This window comes from Ammospiza caudacuta, chromosome 5 (assembly GCF_027887145.1).
Source record: "Ammospiza caudacuta isolate bAmmCau1 chromosome 5, bAmmCau1.pri, whole genome shotgun sequence".
Classification (NCBI taxonomy): Eukaryota; Metazoa; Chordata; class Aves; order Passeriformes; family Passerellidae; genus Ammospiza; species Ammospiza caudacuta.
In genome coordinates, this window is record NC_080597.1 from 73,990,512 (window position 1) to 74,017,648 (window position 27,137).

At 46.1% G+C, this 27,137-nt stretch overlaps 2 protein-coding genes across 2 annotated transcripts in view; one reads left to right on the forward strand and one right to left on the reverse strand.

The window, feature by feature from the left end:
* ITIH5 (inter-alpha-trypsin inhibitor heavy chain 5) overlaps window positions 1-1,228 on the forward strand; it is a 48,361-nt gene extending 47,133 nt beyond the window's left edge. The window contains exon 14 of the mRNA XM_058804854.1: window positions 492-1,228. Within this exon, the coding sequence (XP_058660837.1) occupies window positions 492-790 (299 nt within the window). The 3' untranslated portion in view covers window positions 791-1,228. The remainder of the gene's footprint in view (window positions 1-491) is intronic.
* A 4,148-nt stretch (window positions 1,229-5,376) lies between these two features.
* The window catches only part of LOC131558057 (store-operated calcium entry regulator STIMATE-like), a 37,286-nt gene continuing 15,525 nt past the window's right edge, over window positions 5,377-27,137 (reverse strand). Inside the window, exons 3-8 of the mRNA XM_058805623.1 lie at window positions 26,933-27,028; window positions 25,044-25,165; window positions 14,493-14,605; window positions 13,331-13,414; window positions 12,227-12,343; window positions 5,377-5,994 (exon numbers count right to left, since the gene is read on the reverse strand). Coding sequence (XP_058661606.1) covers window positions 5,881-5,994; window positions 12,227-12,343; window positions 13,331-13,414; window positions 14,493-14,605; window positions 25,044-25,165; window positions 26,933-27,028 — 646 coding nt within the window. The 3' untranslated portion in view covers window positions 5,377-5,880. The remainder of the gene's footprint in view (window positions 5,995-12,226; window positions 12,344-13,330; window positions 13,415-14,492; window positions 14,606-25,043; window positions 25,166-26,932; window positions 27,029-27,137) is intronic.

The window sequence follows — 27,137 nt, forward strand, 5'->3', positions numbered from 1 at the left end:
GTGAAGGAGAAAGTAATCCCTTAGGAATGGAGTTTTGGACTCATGCCATTCTCACAAATCCCTAAATCCACACTTAGGTCTGGCCTAGAAGAACTTTCTCCCAAGAAAGCAAGGGAACAGAATTTGAATCTTCAGGCCTAGAACTTTTTGGTTGCTGTTGGACATTGTGTGGGTTATTAACCTCCAGTAACCATGTCCCACAGAAGGGAGCTTACTACTGACAGCTAAAAAAACACTTTAGCTCTTTAGTGACCCATGAAAAAAAAAAATAAATAGGGTTTTATTCTAACCTCTGTGTTTGTGGGATTTAGAAATGAATCACAGGAACAAGACTCATCCTGCTATTTTCAGAGAAGATCCATACGCTGAGAATCCTCAAATGCATCCTACCAAAAAAAAACCCAAAAAACAAACAAACCACCAAGCCACAACAATTTATAAACAGGCACAAATCAGCCAGTCATGGACTCTTATTTCATCTTGCCTTGCAGGTCAGTTCTTGAGCCATGAAGTTAAACTTCTCCAGGAATCCCTGAACACAAGTCATCGGGAGGTCGGGCAGAACCAAACAGAGGCGTTGAAGGCAAACCCTACAAACACCCTGAAGGTGAAGGGGAGGCTGGTTCCTGTGGTGTGGAAGCAGAGGAGGATCTACAATGGGCAGCAGGAGGTCGAGTGCTGGTTTGCCAAAAACAACGCGGACAAACTGATCGATGGGAGCTACCAGGACTATTTGGCTTCTCATCCCTTCGACACGGGGACCAGCTTTGGGACAATCAACAGCTTTTAAAACTGGTCACAGCAATGCATTGCAGCAGCATGTGGGATATAAGGTCCCTCCTGAAGCCTGTTCTAGGCAGCTTATGAGTGTTTCCTTATCTTTTGGTGCCAAAGAAACCAAGGATTTTGTCCTTGGAAATCAGCTGTCTCTCTTTCATGCCAAATGAATGCTCATCAGATTCCTGAAGAAAAAGAAGGCTGGGGGAAAGGACGTGGTTAAAGGCATGATTGATGCTCTCTCAGTGGGAAGGGGGGGAGGAATGACCCAGTGAACAGTGCAGAGGCTGCTGGCCTTAAAATAAACCCATGTAGGGATCTGTGCAGTACCCCCTGGGGCTGGTGAGTCACCCCACGAAAGGCAGATCATACAGAACAGTGCCTGTTGAGGTGATGGGCTTTGCAAAGAAGTGACTTGGAGCACCTGCTCCAACCTTGGTCCATGGGGAAAGGAGAAAAAGAAAAAAAGAGAGAGGAGAGGTGGGTGGATATTCATCTGCAATGACCCATTAACATCAAACAAAATCAAAACCTTAAATCAACAGGCCACAGGAGGGTATTGCTTTCCTGGTTATTGGGATGAGGTCTGGATTTGCCACTAAACATGACCTTCCCTGAATCACTACAAACCCTTAAAACAGTGGTGAAAACCTTGATGGGGTTTTTTGCTGTCTTGGTGCACAGGCTGTGTGCTTAAAAAGCACCTCTGGTCCTCAGCAACAGCAGTGGTGCAGGCTCCCATTCTGTGAATCAGTTAATTCAGCATAATTCAATTTAAACAACATTGCAGGTTGGTGATTTCTTGAGTCTTGACTCCCTCAGGAGGAAACAAAGTTCCACTGTGATCTGCCATGTCCTTAAGCATCACACTCCTCCTGCTCAGCAAATACTAAAACTTCCTAAGGGATGACAACCCAGTACCCATAACAGCTTGTGAGCCTACAAAGCAGCCTCTGAATTTCTACTAGACGACTCTAGCTGCTTTTGTAATCAGGGAGGAAGTCTTTATTTATTCCAAATTGTCAGAAAATTTTCATCCCGATTTCCCCTGGCTTCTTCTCCTTCCTTACCCTGCAGGAATTTGTGCGCAGCAGGAATTTGGCAGCAGGAGGTTACAGAAGGGTCTGCCAGCCACCCCCACTGCAGGTGGTGCTCCAAACCCAAAACTGCAAGGCTGTGCTGTGTTTTAAAGTGAGGCATCCCTGAGCAATGCTGCAGATCAGCCACGGGGGAGTTTTAGCAAAGAGCTTGTCCAAAGGGGACTTGACAACCACAAAGAGATTTACATGGCAAGGCCAAACTGAGCTCATGAACACTCTGCCTTTCCAGAACTGAAAAGGAGGGAGGCTGGGTGTGGAAGCATCTCCAGGAATTAAATGACATCCATGTGTTAGGAGAAAACAGTTGCCAGGGACCCACAGAAATAGGTTCAATCTTGACTGATTTTTATTTTTTTTCCATATTTAACAATTAAATCATATTGTTGCTGTTGGAGCTCCAGCTGCTGGGGGTGGGGTGGTGATTTTCCAGTTGCCTGATCAGCTCGTTAGTGCTGCAAGCACCGTGGAGCAGAGCAGGTGGCAAGCATGGTTTCTTGACTCACACCATGTGCTGCCTGCAAACAGCCAAAAGCAACCAGCAAGATTGAACTGCACTCTGGAAGATCCTTACAGAGAGCTCAGTTAGCACAAAACTCGTGCCAAGGCTCGTACTTTGGAACAGAACATAAAGAAGAAACTACTGCTTTGGGCCCTGCTATCTTGAGAAATAGCTCTCCTGCGAGGGAGAGCTGAAGGCAAGGCCTTCAGCACAGTCCTGAGTGTGGAATAATAACACTAAATAATAGTAATAATAAGGTTTAATGCTCTGCAGTTTGCTTGTGGGCCAGGAAGAGATGAGGAAGAACAGCTGTGAAGTTGACTCCTCTGCCCAAGAAGAGAGGAGGAAATCACCCAGGCCCACACCCAAACAACCTCCCCTTTCACTGGCAAGGAGCACACAGGAAAGTGGCAGGGTTTGGACACCCCAGGGTTTGGCAGGTGTCTCCATGCTGTCCTTACTGAAGCCTCCCCTCTCCTCCCACATTGTGCTGTCCACGTGTATTGCTAAGGGGAGGGATGGCTCAGGCTCTCCCTCCTCTCCTCTGTATATAGATATGTATATAATATATATAAACACACACTTACTGCTGATAATTCATCATTGCTCCTCTTTCTCCTCCTCCAGCCAAGGAAACACATTTCTTTCAGGGCCTGAAGGTAACAAGGATCAAGCCCAATGAAGCACCTGGAGCAATATACTCAAGGTCTCCTGAAGGCTCCAGTTATCCATTTCACAATAAATATTTTACAGTGAACACTGCAGTGAAGCTTTCATTTGGCAAAGATAAAAAACAAGCTTTGAAGCTAAGGCTGTGTGTGTTTTATGCTGCTGGACAGGCTCACAATACCAGGTGACTGAAAGAGCCACTCACCAGTTAACAATAAATTGGGAATAAGTAATTTCAGTGGAAAGTTAAAGGTCACTGATGTTCTTTAGTCTCTATACACTTGGTAGGAGGCAAGAACAGACCCTAGGCTTCTACCCCCACCCTGAAATGAGAGTTTAACAACAGACTTTAAATACAGTAGAACAGGGCATGGGAAAACAGTTTGTGCTCCTGCTGCCCCAAGAGCAAAGACTATGGACTGTAAATTCCAATTTTTCTCAGCTCTGAAGTGAGCATCACGACACTTCCCTCTCTCATATGGGGAGGAATATGAGAATATTGAAAATATGAGGGGGAATATGTTCAGGCTTGGTCCTCACAGCCCTTGATGCTGTCCCAGAGAGCTCCCAGACCTCTGTGCAGTCATTGCAGTGAAGTTGCATTTGCTCCCATCTCCAAGAGTGTCACAGAGCACTTGGATTCACAGGGATGTGCCCAGTGATTGCACATTGCTCAGACAGCTCAGGAATGAGGCTGAGCACTCACTCTGGAGTGCAATGGAAACAATTGCATGGATTGCATGGCACCGTTCCAGAGATGGGAACAGGGCTGCTGGGACAGCACTGGCTTCACAAGGATTGGGGGGGAGAACCTTCCCCCACATTTTACTTGTCCTGCTATTGCTGATTGTGAACCTTCTCAGCCTCAATTAAGAGCTAAAATGAAGATCATATCACTCACAGTTTAGGACAAGGACATTGCTTTGGCCAAATTTGCACTCTCCACCCACTGCAGCATTGCACTGTGCAGCCCCATAGCAAAAGCAAAACTCCAAAATACCAGTGTTGCTCAAAACAGGGAGCAAGTGTCCAATAGGGAAGCTGTTTCCATCTATTTCCAGTCAAAACCTTGTACAGCACAGGACTTATTCCACCCTTACCAGTGCAGAACCCCCCAGACAAGCAGAAGTTGTGCTCTGAAACCAACTGCACTGAGCAATATAAATAATCCATTCAGAGAGCTGTGTGCCGTGTGTTCCAAAAGCCTTTTGATGTGCCAGCAGAAGTAGGATTTTGACCCTTCATTAAGGAAGAAAAACAAAAAAAAAAAAGTACTTAATTTCCAGAAAAACACTCTAAAGCTGCACAGCTGCAAGTGTAGCCAAGCGTGTCTCGCTCACTGAGGGGCATCCCAGACTTTGATTTGCATCTAAGGCTTCAAACCACTTTGAAGTCAGGAGAAAAACAACAAACCAAACCCCAAAAAAACCCCCCACCAAATATCTTCTCATGCTCCGAACTCAGCCTTCACATCTAAATCCATCCAAGTTAGAAAATCCAAATCCTTTAATTTTCACTTCTTAACAAGGACTCTTTTCTTGGGGAAAAATACAAGGGAGAAAGGAAAAATAAAAGAACATTCCCACCCATCACTTAAGGGGAGTTGTCTTGCAAAGGCTGTCTAAGGCTCCATGAGGGATCCTGGATCCCTGCTCCAAGGACTGTCCTCCCATTTGGGCTCTGGCTGCACAGCTGTGTCTCTGCATCCAGCCTGGGAGTGGGCTGGTGCAGCTGCTCTGTGCTCACCCTCTCCCCAGGACAGCTGCAAAGTGTTTTGCATTTTTGTGTTTATGGACAAATACAGAGGAAAGCAAACAGGGCAAGGCCCTGCACTTCACACTTGGAGCAGAAAGTGCCAGTCCTGGGGTGAGCCAGGGTCTCCTCCATCAGCTGCACCACCCCAGGTCCTTCCTCACCCCAAAACAGGGCTGGCTAATGGGGCTGCAGACACAGCTTGAATCAGACCCTGCAGACATTCCAGCTGTTTATTTTAAACTGAGTGAAAGGGGAGCTGTCAGCTTCCAGTAAACACTCCCTTGTAAGGTGCTGACTGGGATCCATCTCTGAGTCTGCTCTGGAGCCCAGCACAGGCTGAGGCTGCAGCATCAGGGTTTGCACTGAAGCAGCTCCTGCAACCCAAACCAACCTCTGTGGCTCAAGCTCTTCATCTTTAGGTTTACCAGACCAGCCCTGCTGCAGAAACACAATCTCACCCGTCAGAAAAGATCTCAATAGCTCCCTTTCTCCCCTTCCTCCCTTTCACAGCACTGGGGTTGTGCAGAACATTAAGCACATGAAGGCATTTAATCTATGAAGCAATTTTAGCTCAAAGATTTATTGGATTCCTTATAAAACAGTAAAAAGAATCAGATCCACTGGGACAAGCTTCCCAATTCAAGACATTTAAATACATATTGCAAACCAATTCTTTTGAGCATTGTGCATATAAAAGTGTCACAGTTCAGGTACTACAGAATAGAGCCTTTTTTTTTTTCTTTCTTTTTCTATTAAAAAAACAGACAATATTTTCATTTCAGTCTCTAGCCCTGACAAAAGGAAAAAAGTCACACCCAGTTGTCCAGCCAGGGAAAATCCATCCCTGTATCCCCAACCTCAACGTGCCTGCGTGTGGGGGAAACAGGTAAAGCAGATACTGCTCAAGCCTGTCCAGGATGCACAGACAGCATCCACAATTGCAGGATAAATCCAAGATGAGGCAGGCAAAAGGATCTCTGCAAATCCACAAGGGACACCCATTTTTCCCCACCCTGCCCTTCCTTGGCCAGCTCAAGGATCACAGTGCTGCTCCTTCCTCCACTCCTTGTCCTGCTGCTGTCAGATGACCACTTGGTAGCTGGGCTGCTTCATCTTCTGGCTGGCTCCCCAGAGCCCTGGAATGTCCTGGTCGCTTTCAGACTGATCAAAATCCATGTCTGGAGAGAGCAATACCTGGAAAGGAGAACAGACAGATGGAATCAAAGGCCTCAGAGCTTCTCAATTCTGCTTGCTGAATGAGTCAAGCAATCCTACAGAGGGGTCTGCTGCCAGATCCAATCCTCTCTGGTGTGGTGGTGTTTGCAGGGGTCCCAGGATGAGGGAAGAGATGAGGATCTGACTCCATATTTCAGAAGGCTGATTTATTATTTTATGATATATATTACATTAAAACTATACTAAAAGAATAGAAGAAAGGATTTCATCAGAAGGCTAGCTAAGAATAGAAAAAGAATGAATGATAACAAAAGCTTGTGGCTCAGACTCTGTCTGAGCCACTCACTGTGATTGGCCATTAATTAGAAACAACCCCATGAGACCAATCCCAAATGCACCTGTTGCATTCCACAGCAGCAGATAACCATTGTTTACATTTTGTTCCTGAGGCCTCTCAGCTTCTCAGGAGGAAAAATCCTAAGGAAAGGATTTTTCAGAAAATATCATGGCTACACTCTGGCAGATGGGTAAGGCCTCAAGTTCATCTAGACCATCTCTCCAACAGCAGCCAAGGAGATTTGGGCACCACAACCATCTGGTGTCCCAGCGCCTTCCTTGAGAGCAGAACAGGCAGCTGAAGGCTCTGATCCCCATGGGACACAACTCACACATGGATGCCCAGGCCTGGCTGAGGCCTCAGTGGAGATGCACAAAAACGAGGCCACACATTTTGGGAACAGCTGTACCACACGTAGACCATTTCCCAGGCCCCCAGCTGCTTGTCACCTGCACAGCTCAGCCACAAGGGCAAGCAGGGCTGCAGGCTCAGCCTCAGCCATGGAGTCAGCTCAGGAGGGGTGTCCTGGCCTGGCAGCACCTCATTTCCACCTGGCACAGCAGCTCCTGGGAGCCAAAGCACAGCACTGACACCTCTCACTGGTGTTTGAGGTAAAAAAAACTTTTTTTTTTTTTTTTTTGCTGGAGGACCCAAAGGAACCCCTACACCCTCAGTAGTTAACTCCACACCTGAGGCTACCATGGGCTGCTCTGAACTGGCTGCCACCAGCCTGGAGCATTAGCAAGATGCCTACGGAGCCACGTGTGGGCAGCCACATCCTCTGTTAGAGGAAAAAGGCTGGATTTTATCAAGGAGATGGCTGGCATTGGGTTTCAGCAGAAGAGGTGAAACACAATTCTAGCCAGCCAGCAATGTGCACGGATAATATTCATGGCTGGACAGGTTGGAATCATTGAATCCTCAAGGTTGGAAAAGACCTCCAGGCTGAGTCCCACCATTAACCCAGCACTGCCAGGTTCACCATTAAACCTGAATGTCCCTAAGCACCACATCTACATGTTTCTTCAACACTTCTATGGGATGGTGATTCCACCATTTCTCTGGGCAGCCTGTGCCAGTGCCTATCCACACTTTCAGTAAATAAATTTTCTTTAATATCCAATCTAAACCTCCTTGGTGCAACTTGGGGCTGTTCCCTTCAGTTCTCGTTACCTGGGAGAAGAGACCTGGCTACAACCTCCTTTCAGGGAGTTTTAGAGAGGAATAAGGTCACCCCTGAGCCTCCTTTTCTCCTGCATGCCCTCAGCTGCTCCCCATCAGACCAGGCTGTTTGCTGAACCCCATCCCACCCCCATCTCCTCAAACACCCTCATTTGAGCAAGAGAAGCTGCACTGTCACCATGAAATCTCCCTGTGCCTGACTCAGCAGCCTTCCAGCTCCAAGACCCAAGTCAAAGGATGGATTTTCATGTACTTTCATCCCAGTGCTCACCCACAGACCGTTCCCAACAGAGCTCAGGATCCCTTGGGCAAAACCAGGAGCAGGGGGAATCACACCTATCTGTATCTCCACACACAGCTGTGAATTAACAAGCCCTCCACTTGTCAGCCACAGGGCCAGTCTCCACAGCAACAAAAGCACCAAACAGGAAAACAAAACTAACACAACTCCAGTGAGTCAGTGAGACTTCAAAGCAGCAGCAGAGCCGCAGGGGAAGATTTCCTGCTCCCCACCCTCACACACACCCCAGCCCCTCCATCATCCTCCTCACTGCCAGACACCCAAAGAACAGCAGCAGAGTGGATTAAGCTCTCTTGTTGTCCCCCTCATTGGTCTCAAGGAATTTTTTTTTGTGGTTCAGGACACACACTGGCAAGTTTCCATCTTTCTGACGTGAAGATTTCCTCTGTTTATCACATTAATATTGTGATGCTGTTGGACCTGAAGAAATGTGTGTGTAATTACTCACAGGCAGCACTGTGAACTCACTGAGCTCTGACAGGTTGGTTGTGGGGCCTGCTGAACTGGTGATTTGGGTGGATTTCAGCTAAAAACGCAAATCCCCTTGCAGCCAAGCAGGGATCTGTGCATCCAGACCCATCCAGGCTGCCACCTGCCCACCACACACTGCACAGAATTCACAGAAGAGACCTGCAAGATCATCAAGTCCAAGCCATGCCCCAACACCTCAATTACAGGAAACTACACCAGCAACAGTCCCCCAGAACCTTTCCACAATTCCCCAGGAAGCAGCACCATGAGAGAGCCCCTCATTGACATGACAGACACAGGACACACCCTTAGGTATCATCTGCAAGCCCAGCTCCAGTTTGGGAGTTTTCAGAACAGCTTGGACAAGGCTCTTTCACTACAGGTGCATCCAGGTCAGGATCACACAGGGTTGGTGGCACAGCTGGGACCTGTGGCCATTCCTCAAGGCCCAGTGCCAAGAAAGAGTTGGAAAACAAGTCAGCCACTTCTGTATTTCTTCATAAACTTCCTTCTCTGCCCGTGGTTTTCCATCCTGGGACAATGTGCTGCTGTCTCACTCAGCAGTCCTCAAACACCTCACATTCCACAGAGGGATTTGCCACCAGTCAGGAGGGCTGTGAGGTGGGACAGTTTCCTTCCAGAAGTATTTCCATGTCCACCTTCATTTATCTTCCTGGCACCTGAGTTCACCACGAGTTTGAACTAATTAAAATTTTTAAAAAAATTTAAAAATAAAAAAATAAAATTGTTTCTCAACAAATCCAACTTGCTCTTGGACTTTCTAAATGTTTCAATGTAAGTAAGCAGCACTGTATTGGTGTCTATCAGCATCTTCATCTAATGAGTGCCAAAATACAGAGTTCACCTGCCAAAATACAGAGTTCCTTATGAAGGGAATTAGGGCAGGTGCTGAACTCTATCCTGACCAAAGGCAGGCCCTCATGCAGTATATTAACTTTCCTTCCAGCCTCTGATTTCACCTTAATTTTTCTCACAAGTACCACTGTTAGTGGACTTTTGCTTTAAGGGCTATCTCTAAAAATGTAATCCTTCAGGAAAGGAACAGAAACTCATCCACCTCCCTGGGGGAAAAAAAAAACACAACTGAAAAAAGATCAAATAAAACATTATTAAAACTGACTTGTTTTCCTGAGTGGAGGAAACAAAGAAATCACTGATAAGATCTAAAGTTCATGGGAGTTACAAGGGCAAGGGAAAAGAGCCTCAGGTCAAGGGCAGGACACATACAAAGCAAAAATAAGGGCCTTGCAGATGAAATAATTTCCCCAGGCTGAACAGCACTGGATGCAAACTGGCATTCAAGAGATCCTTTTCTATCCCACAAAAGGGGGAAAAAAATTACTCCATGAAAATTTGCAAGGCAGGGCAGGGGACTGAAACAACCCAAAGCTTAAGACTGAGTGGAAGGAAAGAAGGATGAAATTCTTCCAACCATAAGAGGGAGTTTGTCCCTTTCAGGGATTCAGTGTAAAAGAAGTAGCAAAAGCTCATCCTCTGGTTCACCAAAGGATGAGCCAGTGCCTGTGCCAGTGCCTGACCACCCTTTCATTAAATAAATTTTCTTTAATATCCAATCTAAACCTCCTCTGATGCAACTTGGGGCCATTCCCTTTAGTTCTCCTGGGAGAAGAGACTGATCCCCACCTGGCTACAGCCTTCTCCAGGAGGCACAATCCTCCTCCAGGATTGCTGCTGCTGGGTTTCTTCTTGCTGCTCCACCAAGGAGCCAAGGACAGAGCTGAGCTTTCCTGCTGCCCCTGGGGAAAGCACAGAGCGTGGGCTTCTAACAGGTTAACTCAGCCCACTCTATCTCTGCCCCTCCTTCTCCAAGCACAAACTGCTGCTTCATGTGACAATACTGACACTGCCTTGGTGAGATAGGCAGAGGTTTGAAATTGAAGCCAGCAGTGAGTGGGAGCTGGTGGCGCCTGCAGCGAGACGGCCCCGATGAGCCCTGATAAACCTGGGGGACACATCAGCTCTGCCCAGCCCCCCTTCCCCCTGCCCTGGGCTGAAATTCCCCCACTTGAACAGGTGATTTAGCAGCAACAAGCCCAGCAAATGCTCATTTGCTGCTTCTGAGCCTAAATTCCAGTCAATACAGCTGCAGGGCTCAGGCAGTCAAACATGATCTGTAGTTCACAGCTCAAGAGGCTGACACCTGAAGCAGGAGCTTAAGGCTATTCCTCAAGGCCCAGTGCCAAGAAAGAGTTGGAAAACAGGTCACCCACTTCTGTATTTCTTCATAAACTTCCTTCTCTGCCCAAAATATTTGTTGGCCAGAGGCACAGGAACGTGTCTGAGCCTGAAGGAGGCAATCCCTGCAGACTGCTCCAAGGAAAAACCAGTCCCTTGGTGCTGCAGGGATGGATCAGAGGGTTCAGGATGAACAGGTGAGCTGCCCATTGTTGAATTCTTGCTGAAGTCTTCAGAGAAAAGCAGTCAGGTTCTTGGAAGGTGAGAGAAACCTTTGACAGAAAGTGGCAGGTTGTGGGAATTGCTTCCACAGCCTGTTGAGCTGCCAGAAGAGGATTTCTCAGCATCTGGAAATTAGCAGGTATTGTTCCTTCCAGTTATCCATTTCACAATAAATATTGTACAGTGAACACTGCAGTGAAGCTTTCATTTGGCAAAGATAAAAAACAAGCTTTGAAGCTAAGGCTGTGTGTGTTTTATGCTGCTGGACAGGCTCACAACACCAGAGGACTGAAAGAGCCACTCACCAGTTAACAATAAATTGGGAATAAGTAATTTCAGTTGAAAGTTAAAGGTCACTGGTGTTCTTTAGTCTCTATACACTTGGTAGGAGGCAAGAACAGACCCTAGGCTTCTACCCCCACACTGAAATGAGAGTTTAACCACAGACTTTAAATACAGCAGAACAGGGCATGGGAAAACAGTTTGTGCTCCTGCTGCCCCGAGAGCAAAGGCCGGTCATGGGCTATAAATTCAAATTTTTTACAGCTCTGAAGTGGGCATCACAACACTTCCCTCTCTCACAAAGGGGAATATGTTCAGGATTAATCCTCACAGCCACTCATGCTGTCCCAGAGAGCTCCCAGACACCTGCAGTGTTCCAGTGGAGAGCACAAGAGCTGAGTTACTCCTTAGGAAAGAACTCAGAGAGCAAGAGCTATTTCTGTTCACCCTGAATTCCCCAGCAGGAGCTCCAGCAGTAGCCAGGCTGGGATTGCCAGAAATTATCTTTTCTTGGTGAGTCTCACCAGTGAGCTGGAGGATATCAGCAGATACACACAGAACACACTGGAACCAGGCCTGGGTGCCAGGAGAAAGGAAGGAATTCCTCCCAGGGACCAGGAGTGTGGACTCTGCCCAGAGGTCAGTGAGAAGTAGACACCACCTACCCTACAAACCACACATGAATAAGAAGAACAAAGTCATCTCAAAGTCTGCTGGAACTGCAGCATTTCCTCCCCCACCAGAACTTTCAAACTGTCAGGCTCAGACTAAACAAAACACAGCCTCCTCCAGCTAAGGGACAATAATCTGGTTGAAAAAATACCAAAAATACAAAATACCAAATACCAAAATAGGATTCCCAGCTAAGCCCTGTCCTCTAAAAGGGATGCTAACAATTACAGAGAGGGAAGTAAACTCTTCCCAGCCAAAATTAATTACAATTAAACACAGCAAAGCTCAGAGGGGCAGTTTTAGCCTGCACACACAGATCAGTGCAGAAGCCAGCTCATCCCCCCATCATTGTCATCATCCAGGGCAGTATTGCAGCAGCATCTCCTGGACTGTCATATTGCTCATGGTTAGAGAGAGTTTGCCTTGGCAGGGTGATTCACATCCATGAAGCACCACCCCAGGCCCAGGCAATGTGATGTCCTGTTACAGGTTTGTGGTAAAACACACAGACCAGCCCACAAATCTGCATCTTGGTCTGAAACACAAGGTTGCATCCCTGGTCTCACCTGAGATTCCTCAGTCCTCCTGGCCCGAGGGGTTTCTGTGGATCCATTGATGTCTAGGGCATCCTTCTGCTTGTATTTCCTCATGATCAAGCTGTCCACAACCCAGAACATAATGGCCTTGGGGGGAAAGAAGTTACATCAGCAGATTGCAGAGACCAAAATGCAGAGTAAATCAATCACAGATATCTCTTCTCCTCTTGGGTTCTCCATACATCCAGCCTTGATCAAGCTGACATCCAAACCAGCCCTGCATCAATTGCGTCCATGGGGATTGGATGAGTCCAATTCCTTAAGTCCCTTCTTACACAAGTCCTATTGTTTCCAGATTAAATAAAACCACAATAGGCTGAGTTTCCACCAGAACATAACCCCTGAACCAAGCTCCACCCAAAGCTCATCTGCCTGAACCAGTAACCCCTGGTCAGGTCTCTGAGGACCAGAATTTTCTTTCCAATGTGGAAATGCAGCTTGGGATGGTGGAGAGAGGCAGATCAATCCAGCTTTGCCAGTGCTGCATCCATTGAAATGTGCCTGGGATGAGCTGAAAGCTCAACGCTCAACTCCCTGCTTGTCCAGGGAGCATCTGAGTGTTAACACCTTGTTCCCACTGCCCACCTTAGCAGGAACTGGGCAGCAGCTCAAGGATTACCCAGAACCAGGGGAAGCAGGAAAGAGCTAAGCTTTCAAGAGGGTTTTGTCAAACTAGTTTTGAGAAGAACAGTTCTGGGTAACCTTGAGCACCTTGTCTTGCTGTAATACAATCTGACATCCAGCCAAATTACTGGATTGTCAGGGTCACAAGCCATCCTATAGGACATTAAAGTGTTTTGGGCATCCCCATGCTGTTGAGATGAGCCCTCACCTAAGGAGACCCAGCTTTATTCCAAAAGGTGAAGAGTCAACCCCACAGCAGCTCAGAGAAAGGGAAGGGAACTGGGCACAGACTGTGGCAGTGACAGATTTGTGACACACAGATTTCTTGGCACACCCCTGCACCCTGTCCCAGCACTTTGAGGCTGTCCCCAGCCACTCCCTGTGCACATTCCCATGAGGATGCACTGAAATCTCCAAACCACCCCCCAGCACTGCAGAGGCACCACTTACATTGACTATGAAAGGCACAACAAACATCACCAGGACGAGCTCCAGCTGAGGGCTTGGGATGTAACCCAGGAGGATCTGCTGAAGCTGCAGAGGAGAAAACATTTAGAACACTTTAACATTATTTATAACATTACTTAGAACACTTCATCATTGTTTGAACAGCTCTGTTGCAAGTTCTTTGATGAAAACTGCTTGTCTTCTCATATGAGCAGCCAGAGCCCTGCAGCCTGTGCTTCAGCCCAGCTCTTAAAGGATGACACAGAATATTCCCTCAGCCCAGCTGCCAAACACATGATTTTGTACAGAAACGAGACTTTCAGTGTAACTATCCATGACAACAACTGGTGGGACTTCCCTTGGCTCCCTGGAGCTCATCTGCAGAACAAGGACACCGGCCATGAGCAGTAATCATGGAGAGGAGTCCAGCAGCTTCTCTGGATCTGGATTGGTGCTGCTGGACAAATTCACATCCCAGTGTGAGCACTGTGGGCTACTGGGTTTGAAGGACAACCCTTGAAGAGATGAGTGCTCCCAGATTGCTGGAGACAACTCCTCAGTGAAGTTACACACAGTGCCTGGCACCTCAGAGCCTGCTGGAAGAGGACTCCAACCTCTCAGAATTAAGTTTTTACACCCATCACATCTACCTGCCAACAGGTTAGTGGCTAAAAACCCCACAGGTTATTATTTTTTTTATTTTCTTAAAGATAAACTTCTGATCAGCACAATTAACATTGCTGGCATACAGAAGCAGCTGAGCAGGAAAAGACAACACGCTACTCATGTAGCACTTCTCACATTAATCTCTAATCCCCCCGTTTAAGCACAGGATCACAAAACACCAACATGGACTGACTTGACAGAATAACATAGAAATCCTCTGGCAGAACTGAAGGAGCTCAGCTGCCAGCCCAGCCCTTTTTAGCCTTCCAAGAATAGGAAAGAAAATTAAAACATTATTCCATTAGCTTTTGACTAGCAAGATAATGCACCAGAAGCCAAACGATTATGAAAGTAATGTTTCCCAAAATTTAAGTAATATCTAATGATTACAGAGTGCTGTCAATAAGTGTGAGGATTAAAGGCCTTCAATAATGGGAACCATGAATCAGGCAAAGCAAAAAGAAACCACAACAGCTACAGCTAGAAAAACACTGCTTACCTTTGTCCAACCAGGGATAAGCAGGACAAGGCTAATCACAGTCTTCTCAAAAACCATTATCAGCAAGTAGAGGATACACTGGCCAATCCAGGCAGCAGCTTGTGGAGGGTCACCTGGAAAAGCAGAATATTAAATCTGGGACAGAGGACAGGAGGAGACAGAAAAGTTGCCTCATGCTTGACACTGACCCTCTTCTCTATAAGGACCAGTCAGTACCTGCACACTCTTCTATAAAATAAAATAAACACAAATAAATCATTAAAATATAATCTGCAAAGTGCTCCCTGCCAAGCCTTAGCCACACAGTTACCAGAAACAGTTTGAAAATTTCAAGTCACCATTTTCACTACAAGCAGCATAACTTGTCAGTGCTGAACAGAATTATTTCATTGTGCTGATGAAGTGAAGGGCTGGTTATGTGATACTGTCTGAGCAAGAAACAGGGGCTCCATCACCCCAGCTTTTAAAGCAATTCACTCAAAAAGAATCAATGCTAATTAAATATGAATGTTTCCAACAGGGCACTCACCAAGAAATAAGGAAAAGCATATTTGTATTGCTAACAACAATAATGGTTCTGTATCTATTACATGTGCTTGCTTCAGCCCCTGCCAGCTGGTTATCACCTCCCCTGGCTCACCAGAATATCTCAGCTCTGCAAAACTGAGCTACTCTATCTGGCTCAGGAAAGCTGCAGCATTTCCTCTTACCACTTACAGACAAAGATAACCCCTGGCAGCACTTGTTCCAGCATAATCTGCCCAGAATTTGGGATTCCATCCATGCAAGGGGAGCCTGTGCAGTTGGCACTGAGATGCCAACACTTGATGTGGTTAGATGTCAGCAGGCTGAGAGACTTTTGCCATTTTTCCCCACTTTTCAGCACAATTCTGAGATGTGGCAGGGGAAAACAACACCGGCAGCCTGCAAAGGCACATTGATCCACACCAATAAAAACCTCTGGCCACAAAACCCAGCAGCACGTGCTGGGATTTGGTAAGAGCTGGTGCCCAACCAGCCCCAGCCCTGTGGGGATCAGCTTCCAAGCAATTGCAAAATGGGGTTTCAAGTACATTTGTCCTGATTCTGTCATTTGTTAGCAACATACCAAAACACCTGTGTCGCAGACATCTTTTAGGAAAAATCTTTTCCTTAAGATTTTTCCTCCTGAGAAGCTGAGAGGCCCAAGGAACAAAATGTAAACAATGGTTATCTGCTGCTGTGGAATGCAACAGGTGCATCTGTGATTGGCCCATGTTAAATGTTTGTAATTAATGGTCAATCACAGCCCAGCTGGCTCGGACAGAGAGCTGAGCCACAAACCTTTGTTATCATTCTTTGCTATTCTGTTCTTAGCTAGCCTTCTGATGAAACCTTTTCTTCCATTCTTTTAGTATAGTTTTAATGTAATATATATCATAAAATAATGAATCAGCCTTCTGAAACATGGAGTCAGATCCTCATCTCTTCCCTCAACCTGAGACCCCTGTGAACACCGTCACACGCCTGCCTTGTTGCAAAGCTACAGCTACAAAGCAGAGGCATCCTGGTAGTGTCCAAGGATCCCCTTGTGCCCCAAATTCTTAATTGCTCAAGCCATGAGAAGGAAGCAAACAAAAGGAGAGGGAAGGAGGGAAGCTGAGGGTGCAGGGGTGAGGAGAGCAAGCACAGAGAGCCAAAGCAGCAGGAACTGCATGGAGGGAAGGCAGGAACAGGGAGCGAGGAAGGTTATGTGGAAGCACTCCCAGCAGAGCCTGTGGAGGTTTTGGAGACAGGAATCTCTGCTCTCTGGCAGGCAGCAGCACAATGGGTGGTCTTGGAGGAGATGGGAGCAGTGTTGGAGCAGCACAGGCTGGTGTCAGAGAGGCTCTGATCCTCCTAAAAGCCTCTCCCAATAGACTGGGGTGCCTGGCTGCCTTTGGCACACACTCTGGGTCCAGTGAACCTTTTTACCCCAAAACAAACCAATTCTCCCAGGATCCCCCACATTATCAGCACCCATCAGAGCTCCGAGCACAAACAAAACAGGAAAACAAACACACATCTGTTGTGTCCTTCCTGCTTTTGAACTCTTTCCCCTCTGCCGTGTGTTGTCAGCTGTGCTCTGTCCCCCGCGGAGGGACAGGGCTGAAGCCACAGCAGCCTTTGTGAGCTGGCTCTCTGTGACAGTGACAGCACTTCCCTCCATCCTCTCAGCTTGCCCAAAAAGCAGCAGCAGGACTGAGATCTGTCCCAAACACCTTCCCCCTTGCAGGGACAGGTCACTGCCATTCCCCACCACAGCCATGGCTCTTTGCATTCTCTGCACAGCTCGGGGCAGGTTTGGGCTCTCCAGGCCAAAGAAGAGAAAGGAGAAATTAATGTTCTCCTTCACTCCTGTGAAAAATGCATGTGTTTTATGAGTGGCTTTTCACAAATATTAAAATGAGTATTATATGTGTTGTGTTAGAAAGTTATGCTGTATGCATTCTCTTGAGTAGTGTGTTAAATATAGTTTTAGGTTATAAAAATATTAAAATAGAAACTATGCTATGTAGGATACTTTTTCTAAAGAAAGGACTGGAAGTGAGATAGCAGCCACAGGACACCTGAATCTTTCAGAGAAAGAGAATTTATTGCCCCATTATCAGAAGAAATGAACTTCTTTCTGCCTTGAAGGTGCTGTTGGGGTTCAGAGGAAGAAGCTGACATTGACCAGACAGAATCCTGTGTTTGAATGGAATTTATGCACCATGTATGAGGTGTATGAAAATGCAACAGGTTATTTTTTTAAGGGTTAATCCTTTGTTAATGTGGGTCCTTTTTCAGGCTCGTGCTGTCCAGAAAAGGTACCCAGACCATCTGTAACTCTTTGTTTCTATTGTTCCATTTTGTCCTAATTCAAATTATCTAAATTATTATTACTTTAATTGTATTACTATTTTTAACCATTTTATTAAACTTTTAAAATTTTAAAAACAAGTGATTGGCGTATTTCACAGCTCCAAAGGATGCACCCACTGAATTCTGACTGCTCTCCTCCAGCAGCATTCCCAGTGCTCCCTGCACCAGCAAAACTTCCTTGGAGCAGCCCAAGAACCCCTGGAGTCCCTCACAGAAAAGTGTCCCAAACCCCAGTGGTGCTGGGGAGCAGAGCAGCAGTGCCTGAGGAATTGGAGCTGTTAGCACACAACAGGATTAGCCTCAATCCAGGCTGCCGAATGCACCAAGCTGTCAGCACAGCCCAAGTGTTGCTGCCAGACAGCTTTATTTACACTCTTCTGGGGACTGGTGTGCACAGAGCAGGTAGGAAAAAGGCTCAGTCACAGCCAAAGTGGAGGGTTCAGGGGGTTTGAGGAGAGGAAAGTGTTTGAAAGCAGTGGAAGCTGTACTGGGTGACAGGCTGGGGGTAGAAAAAGTCAACAAAAACTTCTTAGGAGACACACAAATGGTACCACCAAAACCAAGGGAATTATCAGTGCCAAGTACAAAGGGCAGTGTCACAGACATATTTTCATGAAAAATCTTTTCTTTAGGATTTTTCCTCCTGAGAGGCCTCAGAAACAAAATGTGAACAATGATTATCTGCTGCTGTGGAATGCAACAGGTGCATCTGTGATTGGTCTCATGTGGTTGTTTCTAATTAATGGCCAATCACAGTCAGCTGGCTCAGACTCTCTGTCCGAGCCACAAACCTTTGTTATCATTCCTTTCTATTCTTAGCTTAGCTACTCTTCTGATGAAACCTTTTCTTCTATTCTTTTAGTACAGTTTTAATGTAGTATATATCATAAAATAATAAATCAGCCTTCTGAAACACGGAGTCAGATCCTTGTCTCTTCCCCAATTCAAGAACCCCTGTGAACACAGTCACACGGTAGGAAACAGCAGTAAACTCTGAACTGTGTGAAATGTTCACTTGCAGGGCAAACCCAGGTTTTTAGAGATGGGAATGTGATGAATCAGAGCAGCCAGGTGGGTCCAGTGAACACCCCAGGCCCTCTCTGGCATTTTCTGCACCTGAACTAAAATGATTGAACCATAGAATGGTGTGGGTTGGTGTCAGAACCCAGGAAATTCCTCTGGCTGCCCTGGAGCACTCGAGCCCCTGCCCAGGGGGCTCAGAGAGCCTGGCACAGAGCCCAAGACCCCTGTGCCTTTGATTTAGCCCTTGGAAAAAACAATTACCGACCTTATATGAAGAATTACAAGCCACAAATGGTTAAATAGCGTGATAGTGAATTTATCACAGGGTGAAAAATTTATTTTTGGGGTTTTTAGAATGGGGGTTCAGGGGCCAAGATGGAGGAATCTGGGCATGTCCAGCCTTTCTCCTTCTTCTTCTTCTTGGCATCCATCTTCTCCTGTGATGTTGGCACTCACAGATTGGTTTAGAGTAGAAGCTCACTGGCTAACATCGGTGATAGGTATTGGGAAGTAATTGTAAATATTGTACATGTAGTTTTTAGTATAAAAAGATAACACTGCCCTGAGGGTGGCCAGTGTGCCTTTGTCTGTCTTGCTGAGCAGACCTTGGCAGGACAAGAGAAAGAATTTTATAGATAAGATACAATAAACAACCTTGAGACTGAGAGCTGAAGAGTTCTGACTCCTTCTTTGACTGCTGGGCTGGGAAAAGAGACTTTCTAACACATCTCAGGGTCACCGTGACCAGCAAGAGACCTGAAAGGTTGGAAGGGATCCTGTGAGCAGGGACATCTCCCACTAGACCAGGCTGTTCAAAACCCATCCAACCTGGCCTTGAACACTTCCAGGGATGGGGCATTCCCAGCTTCCCTGGACACCCTGTCACTGGTCATTGCTGAAGCAGAGAAAAGTGAGTGCCCAGTTGGAATCTGTCCCCAGGGTGCCGTGTCACCACCCCTGCTCTGGATCTTTGGTCCTTGTGGATATTCAAACTGCAGGGAGCAGAGTTGCTGTCATCCAAATTCAGAGCAGAAGAGGCCAAGAAGAAGGAGAAAGGTTGGACACACTTAGATTCTTCTGTCTTGCTCCTTGAACTTCTATGCTAAAAATGCTAAAAAATCTATTTTTCACCCTGTGATAAATTCACTATCACGCTATTTAACCATTTGTGGCTTGTAATTCTTCATATAAGGTCGGTAATTGTTTTTTCCAAGGGCTAAATCAAAGGCACAGGGGTCTTGGGCTCTGTGCCAGGCTCTCTGAGCCCCCTGGGCAGGGGCTCGAGTCCTCCAGGGCAGCCAGAGGAATTTCCTGGGTTCTGACACCAACCCACACCATTCTATGGTTCAATCATTTTAGTTCAGGTGCAGAAAATGCCAGAGAGGGCTTGGGGTGTTCACTGGACCCACCTGGCTGCTCTGATTCATCACATTCCCATCTCTAAAAACCTGGGTTTGCCCTGCAAGTGAACATTTCACACAGTTCAGAGTTTACTGCTGTTTCCTACTGTGTGACTGTGTTCACAGGGGTTCTTGAATTGGGGAAGAGACAAGGATCTGACTCCGTGTTTCAGAAGGCTGATTTATTATTTTATGATATATATTACATTAAAACTGTACTAAAAGAATAGAAGAAAAGGTTTCATCAGAAGAGTAGCTAAGCTAAGAATAGAAAGGAATGATAACAAAGGTTTGTGGCTCAGACAGAGAGTCTGAGCCAGCTGACTGTGATTGGCCATTAATTAGAAACAACTCTTATGAGACCAATCACAGATGCACCTGTTGCATTCCACAGCAGCAGATAATCATTGTTTACATTTTGTTCCTTGGGCCTCTCAGCTTCTCAGGAGGAAAAATCCTAAAGAAAAGATTTTTCATGAAAATATGTCTGTGACACTGCCCTTTGTACTTGGCACTGATAATTGGATCCCTTGGTTTTGGTGGTACCATTTGTGTGTCTCCTAAGAAGTTTTTATTGACTTTTCCTACCCCCAGCCTGTCACCCAGTATAGCTTCCACTGCTTTCAAACACTTTCCTCTCCTCAAACCCCTGCTCAGAGCAAGAGACCCAACCACACACTCAGTCCCTGAGCAGGACCCTCAGCCCTCTCCTCACTTTTCCCTCTTGGCCCCAGGACGGAAAAGCCCAGCAGGCTGAGGACAGGCAGCCCCTCAGGTTAGAGCTATTTCCATTTCCAGCAGTATTTCCTCAGGCATTAGCAGCCAGCTCCCTTGGCTGCTCCAGGACGTGGGAATATTTGTTATGGAAATTTTGCACAGCATCACCACGGGGCCAGATTCAGCCTACACAGGTCCTCAGTTAAACTCAGCAGCTGGCACAGAGCACGTTCTCCTAGAACTAAATTTGACCAGCAGAGTTCAACAGGCCACTAAACAGACTTTGAAGGCCTCCAAGCAGGATGCCTTTCCATTTCCAGACACTGAAAAAAGCATCAGGCTTAGCTAGCCAGTGACCACAGCCACAAGTCAACATCCAGATGGGCATCCAGAGGGACAATTTCCACTGAGAACACTTTTCCTCCCCCTCATTTCTTAATGCTCCTCTAGAAAAATTGACTTGCACACTGCAGGAATCTGACTCTCAATGCAAATTCATTGCATTTGCTTATTTAAAACAAATACTGGGGTATTTCTAAAGTTATGCTGGAGAATTACTGAACACAATTAAAATGTCAGGGCACTGCAGCCATACAAAGGTGTTCTCTAGGGAGCTGCTCATTGCCATGGGGAGGGAGAAGAGAGCTGGACCAGCTTGGAGATGAGGCACAAAGCTCAGTCAGGCTTGATCTGCACACCCTGACTGGAGCCAGCACGTCCCCTGCTCAGTCTGTCCCACCCAACAGCACCTCCAAGAACTTGGGCATCCATCTCCCACATCTTTAGAAGCTTTAACTCTGCTTTGTTCTCCTCCCTGTGATGGTTCCCTACAGGAACAGCTCCTATAACCTGCTACAGCAATGGTGTATTTGTGGAATTTCACAGAATCATCACAGAATGGTTTGGGTTGGAATGGACATTAAAAATATCACCTAGCTCCAAACACCCTGCTGTCACAGACATCTTTTAGGAAAAATCTTTTCCTTAAGATTTTTCCTCTTGAGAAGCTGAGAGGCCTCAGGAACAAAATGTAAACAATGGTTATCTGCTGCTGTGGAATGTAACAGGTAAATTTGTGATTGGCCCATGTTGGTTGTTTTTAATTAGTGGCCAATCACAGTCAGCTGGCTCAGACTCTCTGTCCGAGCCACAAACCTTTGTTATCATTCTTTCTTTTTCTATTCTTAGCTAGCCTTCTGATGAAATCCTTTCTTCTATTCTTTTAGTATAGCTCTAATGTAATATATATCATAAAATAATAAATCAGCCTTCTGAAACATGGAGTCAAATCCTCATCTCTTCCCTCAGCCTGAGACCCCTGTGAACACCATCACACCCTGCCATGGGAGTTTCTCAGGGTCCCATCCAACCTGGCCTCCAACACCTCCAGGGGTAGGAGTTTGTTAGCTCTGAGTAGGTGTAAGGCAACCCTCACTGCCCAAAGCCCACCTGTGCCAAGAACACACTGCCCAATCTTTGATCCTGAGGCATCCTAAGAAGAGACAGCACTTTCCAAAATGCAGTTTCCTGTGCTTAGAGGCAGTTCAGAGAGTAATCAGGAGCTTTTGGGCAAAAGATGGATTAACATGAGCAAACAGGAGCCTTTGATTCCTCACTAGCTGTAAAACAGGTCATTCCTGGCTGCAGCAGTGTTTGGCCAGGAGCTCAGGCACAAGAGAGGCTCATCTCAGAATGCCTGTTCCTGGCTTTTTGGAAATATGGAAATAATTGATTTTTCTAAACAATTCTGGACAGCTGGATGCTTAAAATAGCAGCATAGATTTAGGTGCTTCCCCTCCCCTTTACTTTACTTTACTTCCCCATTAATGCAGCTCTTGCAGCTGCACAGGGGGAGCCAGCCAGGGCTGTGGAGGCAGGAGAAGCAACCAGAGAGCAGCAGGAACTGCTGCAGCCCACACCAAAGGACAGCTGCAGTGCTTTGCATCAGCTGCAGGGCTGCTGGAAGGACACAGCTGTGACAGATTTATTTTTTTTCCCCCTCCAGGTTGATGCAGGAAGATGGGTATTGGACAAAATCACAACCCTTCTGTTCTGATGGCTGCAGCAGTGGCACTGACTGCTGTTTGCAACATGGATTTTGTGCTCCCCTGGCTTTCTCCTCTGCAGGACTTATGTTGCTTCCCTCAATTCTCCTGAGGAGCAGAAGTCTGGTACAGCAATTAGCCCAGCAAATGAATCATGTTCCTGGAGCCTGCATCAAACCGTACAAAGTTTACAAGCGTCTTCCCAACTGTTTTGGAAGTTACTTAACAGCAGAGATGAGGGCAGGAGTGTTTTCCTTCCCCAGCCCTGCCACAGGATTGCCTTGGACATGTCACTTGTCTCCCCACCTGTATTTTCCACTGGGGCCACTCTGGCCAGAGACCTGCCCCAAAAACTGTACTTGATGGATGAGATATTTAACCCCCAATCCAAGAACCAAATTCAAGCAACAGCACAAACTTGTTTTTCACTAATGAAAGCAAGATTTTCTCAAAGGACTGAGCTGTTTCTGTGGTCTAAGCCAGCCCTAATGAGGGGCCAGCTACAGCTCAACAGAAGTTCATCCCTGCTCTGCCAAGACACTTTTCATGTTTTTTGCTTCTGCTCAACTGCAGACGTGGCACACAAAGCTGAAGCTGTGTCCTGAGGTGCTTGGGCTTCCAGTCCTTGTTGCTCCAAAGGGGAAAACCTCCAGTTCCTGAACTAAGAATATCTGGATAATATATAATATATAATATATAATATATAATATATAATATATAATATATAATATATAATATATACATATTATATATTATGTATATATATGTATATCACATATGTCACATATCACATATTATATCAATCATAATTTATGATTTATTATATTATATTTATTGTATTATATTTATTGTATTATATTCTTCTGTCTCATCCAAGTTTAGGGATCCATTATAAAGGAGGAGCTAAAAGGGAAAATACAGAAGGTATTGCCCCCACCCAGTGCCTGCTGTCAGGATGCTCAAACTGCTCTGGAGATCAGCCTGGAAAGCCCCTCTCAGGCTTGAGGAGAGCCAGCCCTGCCCACATCATCTCATTCCCAGTCTGTAGCTGCTTTTGCTGCCTCACAAACCCAGCCAGGCCCTTCACCCTCTGCCATGACCCATCTGCAGAGCCTGAGGAAATTCACAGGGCACTGGGGTCCCCAAACTGATCCCAGCTGGGTCCAAGTTTCACCAGCTCAAATACCAGACCAGCTACTAAAAACACAAAAAAAGCCCCCCAGACTAACTTCAGAACAGACTTCATGATTAACATCTTAATGGCAAGACTGCAATTTTTATGAATAAGATGTATTTTCTGAAATAGGACAGAATTCATCTGTACATCAGATGTAATGTAAAATAGGCTGAGCATTAATTTTTCCCTTTTCCTGCAGCTTCTCCAGCAACCTGGCTCTGCTCTTTTGGAAGGGAACTGCTACCCTCTAGTGGGGCTGGCTGAGAGCAGCTTTTTGGAAGTTTTTTCTCCATCTCAAGGCAGGAATTTAAAGAGAAAGAGGCAACACTTGAAAACTCAACTTTTAGGGTCAGACTGTGCCTGGCAGATCCCCACAACAGCTCAAGGCAAATGCAAGAAAAACTCCATATTCTCAATGGAGATGGGAGGTAAAAACCCACAGAAGTCCAGAAAGAACTTTACACACCTTAATTTACCACAAAGATGCCCTGGGGTATATTTTACACCCAAGGAAATGTTCAGCTTCCTGAACATGGTTTTCCTCACCCCCCTGCTTCACTCCAGGGTGGTTTTAGCATTTAACTCACCCTCAGGGGCTCCCTGAGGAAGGGATAACACTGCTCCCATTCCAGCTCCCATTTCCAGGGTGGTTCCAGCATTTAACTCACCCTCAGGAGCCCCCTGAGGAAGGGATAACACTGCTCCCATTTCCAGGATGGTTTTGGCATTTAACTCACCCTCAGGGGCTCCCTGAAGAAGGGATAACACTGCTCCCATTCCAGCTCCCATTTCCAGGATGGTTTTAGCATTTAACTCACCCTCAGGGGCTCCCTGAGGAAGGGATAACACTGCTCCCATTCCAGCTCCCATTTCCAGGGTGGTTTTAGCATTTAACTCACCCTCAGGAGCCCCCTGAGGAAGGGATAACACTGCTCCCATTTCCAGGATGGTTTTAGCATTTAACTCACCCTCAGGAGCCCCCTGAGGAAGGGATAACACTGCTCCCATTTCCAGGGTGGTTTTGGCATTTAACTCACCCTCAGGAGCCCCCTGAGGAAGGGATAACACTGCTCCCATTTCCAGGATGGTTTTGGCATTTAACTCACCCTCAGGAGCCCCCTGAGGAAGGGATAACACTGCTCCCATTTCCAGAATGCTTTTGGCATTTAACTCACCCTCAGGGGCTCCCTGAAGAAGGGATAACACTGCTCCCATTCCAGCCCCAGACTGCAGCTCCTGCCATTCCTGCCCCCATTCCCAGGTGTGAGCACACCAAGCCCCTGTGGGCAGAGCAGGTGACACCTACCATACTCCCCAAAGACCAGGTATGTGTATTTCTTGTGCTGAACAATCCAGGAGACAACTTTCACACCCAGCCAGATCAGCAGCATCCCCAGCGTGGCATCCAGGATGAAATTAATAAGGTAGCTAAGAGCAGAGAAAAATTCAGGTTTCAGCTTCAGTGTGCTTAAGTATTATTCAAAAATCTTTAATTTCATAATGGAAATGAATTTTAAAACTCCAAGATTTTAAATAAGCCTGCTTAACAATCCAAATTCGCTTCCTTTCTCTTTTATTGCATTTTTCTGAGCCTTACCAGCAATTTCTTAGTTTAAAAGCTTGTGCAGAAGAGAAGGGACAGGCTCCACCAACTCTCTGGCACTGCTTATTTATTCATATAGCAATAAATACTTCTTAAAAGTTACCCCCTGCAAAAAGGAGATTTTCCACTTGCAGCGTATTTTTTTTAATTAAAAAAAAAAAAAAAAAGGAATCTCAAGTTTCAGAGGAAACAGAACCAAACTGTCCCCAGAATTTCACACAAGAAAATGGCACCTTTTTGGGCACCACAGCTACTCTACAAACTGGCAGCAGAAGAGGCAAAAAGTCCATTTTTCTGAGCAGCTGCAAGAGGCTCCCAAAAGCAGAGACACAGACTGAGAGGCAGGTTTTGGGAGAGGTGATGGGCCCTGGCTCAGCAGCAAGAGCCCTGAGGTCCCAAACACCTCAAGTTCAGGTCCCACTGCAGATCCAGGAGCTGAACCCATCCCTGCCAGGAGATTTTGGCTCAATGGGTTTGAGTTCTGCAGCTCTGGATGCTGAAGGGTCCCTGGGCAGAGTGCCAGAGGCAGGAGAGCTGCAGGGACCTTCTGGGGATTGCAGGGTCCAAGCTCCAATCCAGGGCTTGGTAATTTAATGAACTCCAAAAAGAAAAAAAAAAAAAAAAATCACATAGACTAATGTGGTTTTTTATGCAGTTTTCCATTATTGCAATATTTTCTGCCAGATTTCTACAGGATGAAGAAAATGCCAAGCACAGGGCTACAGCAGTGAACATTTCCTTTTCCAGAACTCTGCCTCTGAACCAAGAAATTGCAAACAGCAATCTGCTTTTGATATCCACTTTGAATGCATAACATTAAGTTTTTCTACATCCAAAAGCTCAAGACTGGCTTTTTACAGCTTCCAGCTGCTGGAAAATCAGAGCATTCCATGCAGACATGGAGCTCTGGTGGTTTATTCTGGGCAGGACACAGGGACAGGGCTGGAGGGTTTTGAGCTGCTTCAGGATGACAAGTCAGGCAGTGCAGGGAAACATAAAACACACATGAAAAATAAACAACACACCCAAAGGGCACAGCATAAGCATGAGAGGGTTTGTTTTAAAACACTGTCTGTTTAAAAAAAAAACAACAATACATTATTTGAGAGGTTATGTGCAGCCCTAGCCAAGCTTGTGTCTGCTTAAAGAAACATATCAAGGTGCAGATTATATATTAAAAAAAAATTATAAATGTAATATTTTTAATATAAAAAGGAGATGGGCCAGAAGGTTTTAAGGAGCATTTTGAAACCTAAAAGAGTTTCTCAAAATGAGATGAGGTTAATGCTGAAACTAAATTTTTATCTGCAAAGGTCTGAAGTAAATGTAGAAGTCCCACCTTTACTTCAGACACTTTGCAGATAAAAATTTAGTTTCAGCATTTTAGAAAATTTTAGTTTCTGGAGTTTGGTTTAGAAATCTCCCAAACAGGACCAGCAAAGAAGGCAACAGAGAGCACAAAAACAAGCTCAGCAGGGTTTATCCCCATGCAGTGCTTCAGATGGATCCATTTCCACTGCTCATCACCATTCCCAACACAATTCTCCCCTTGACAGGCGTAGGGCATGAAGGCAAGTGCCTTGTGTACTTACAGAGAGCAAGGGTCCTCCTCAGTGAGATCAGACAGAAAAACATTGGCAAAGTGGATGAAGAGGGCACCTATGGCTTGCTTGGAGGTATCATAGAACCTGGAGGAAAAACCAAGATTTTCTGAGGGAGTCAAGCAGGATATTTTATTTCTAGGGAGCACCAGCTACTTTATGGAAGTTTCCTTGGGAAAGCAGCAGCACATTTCAT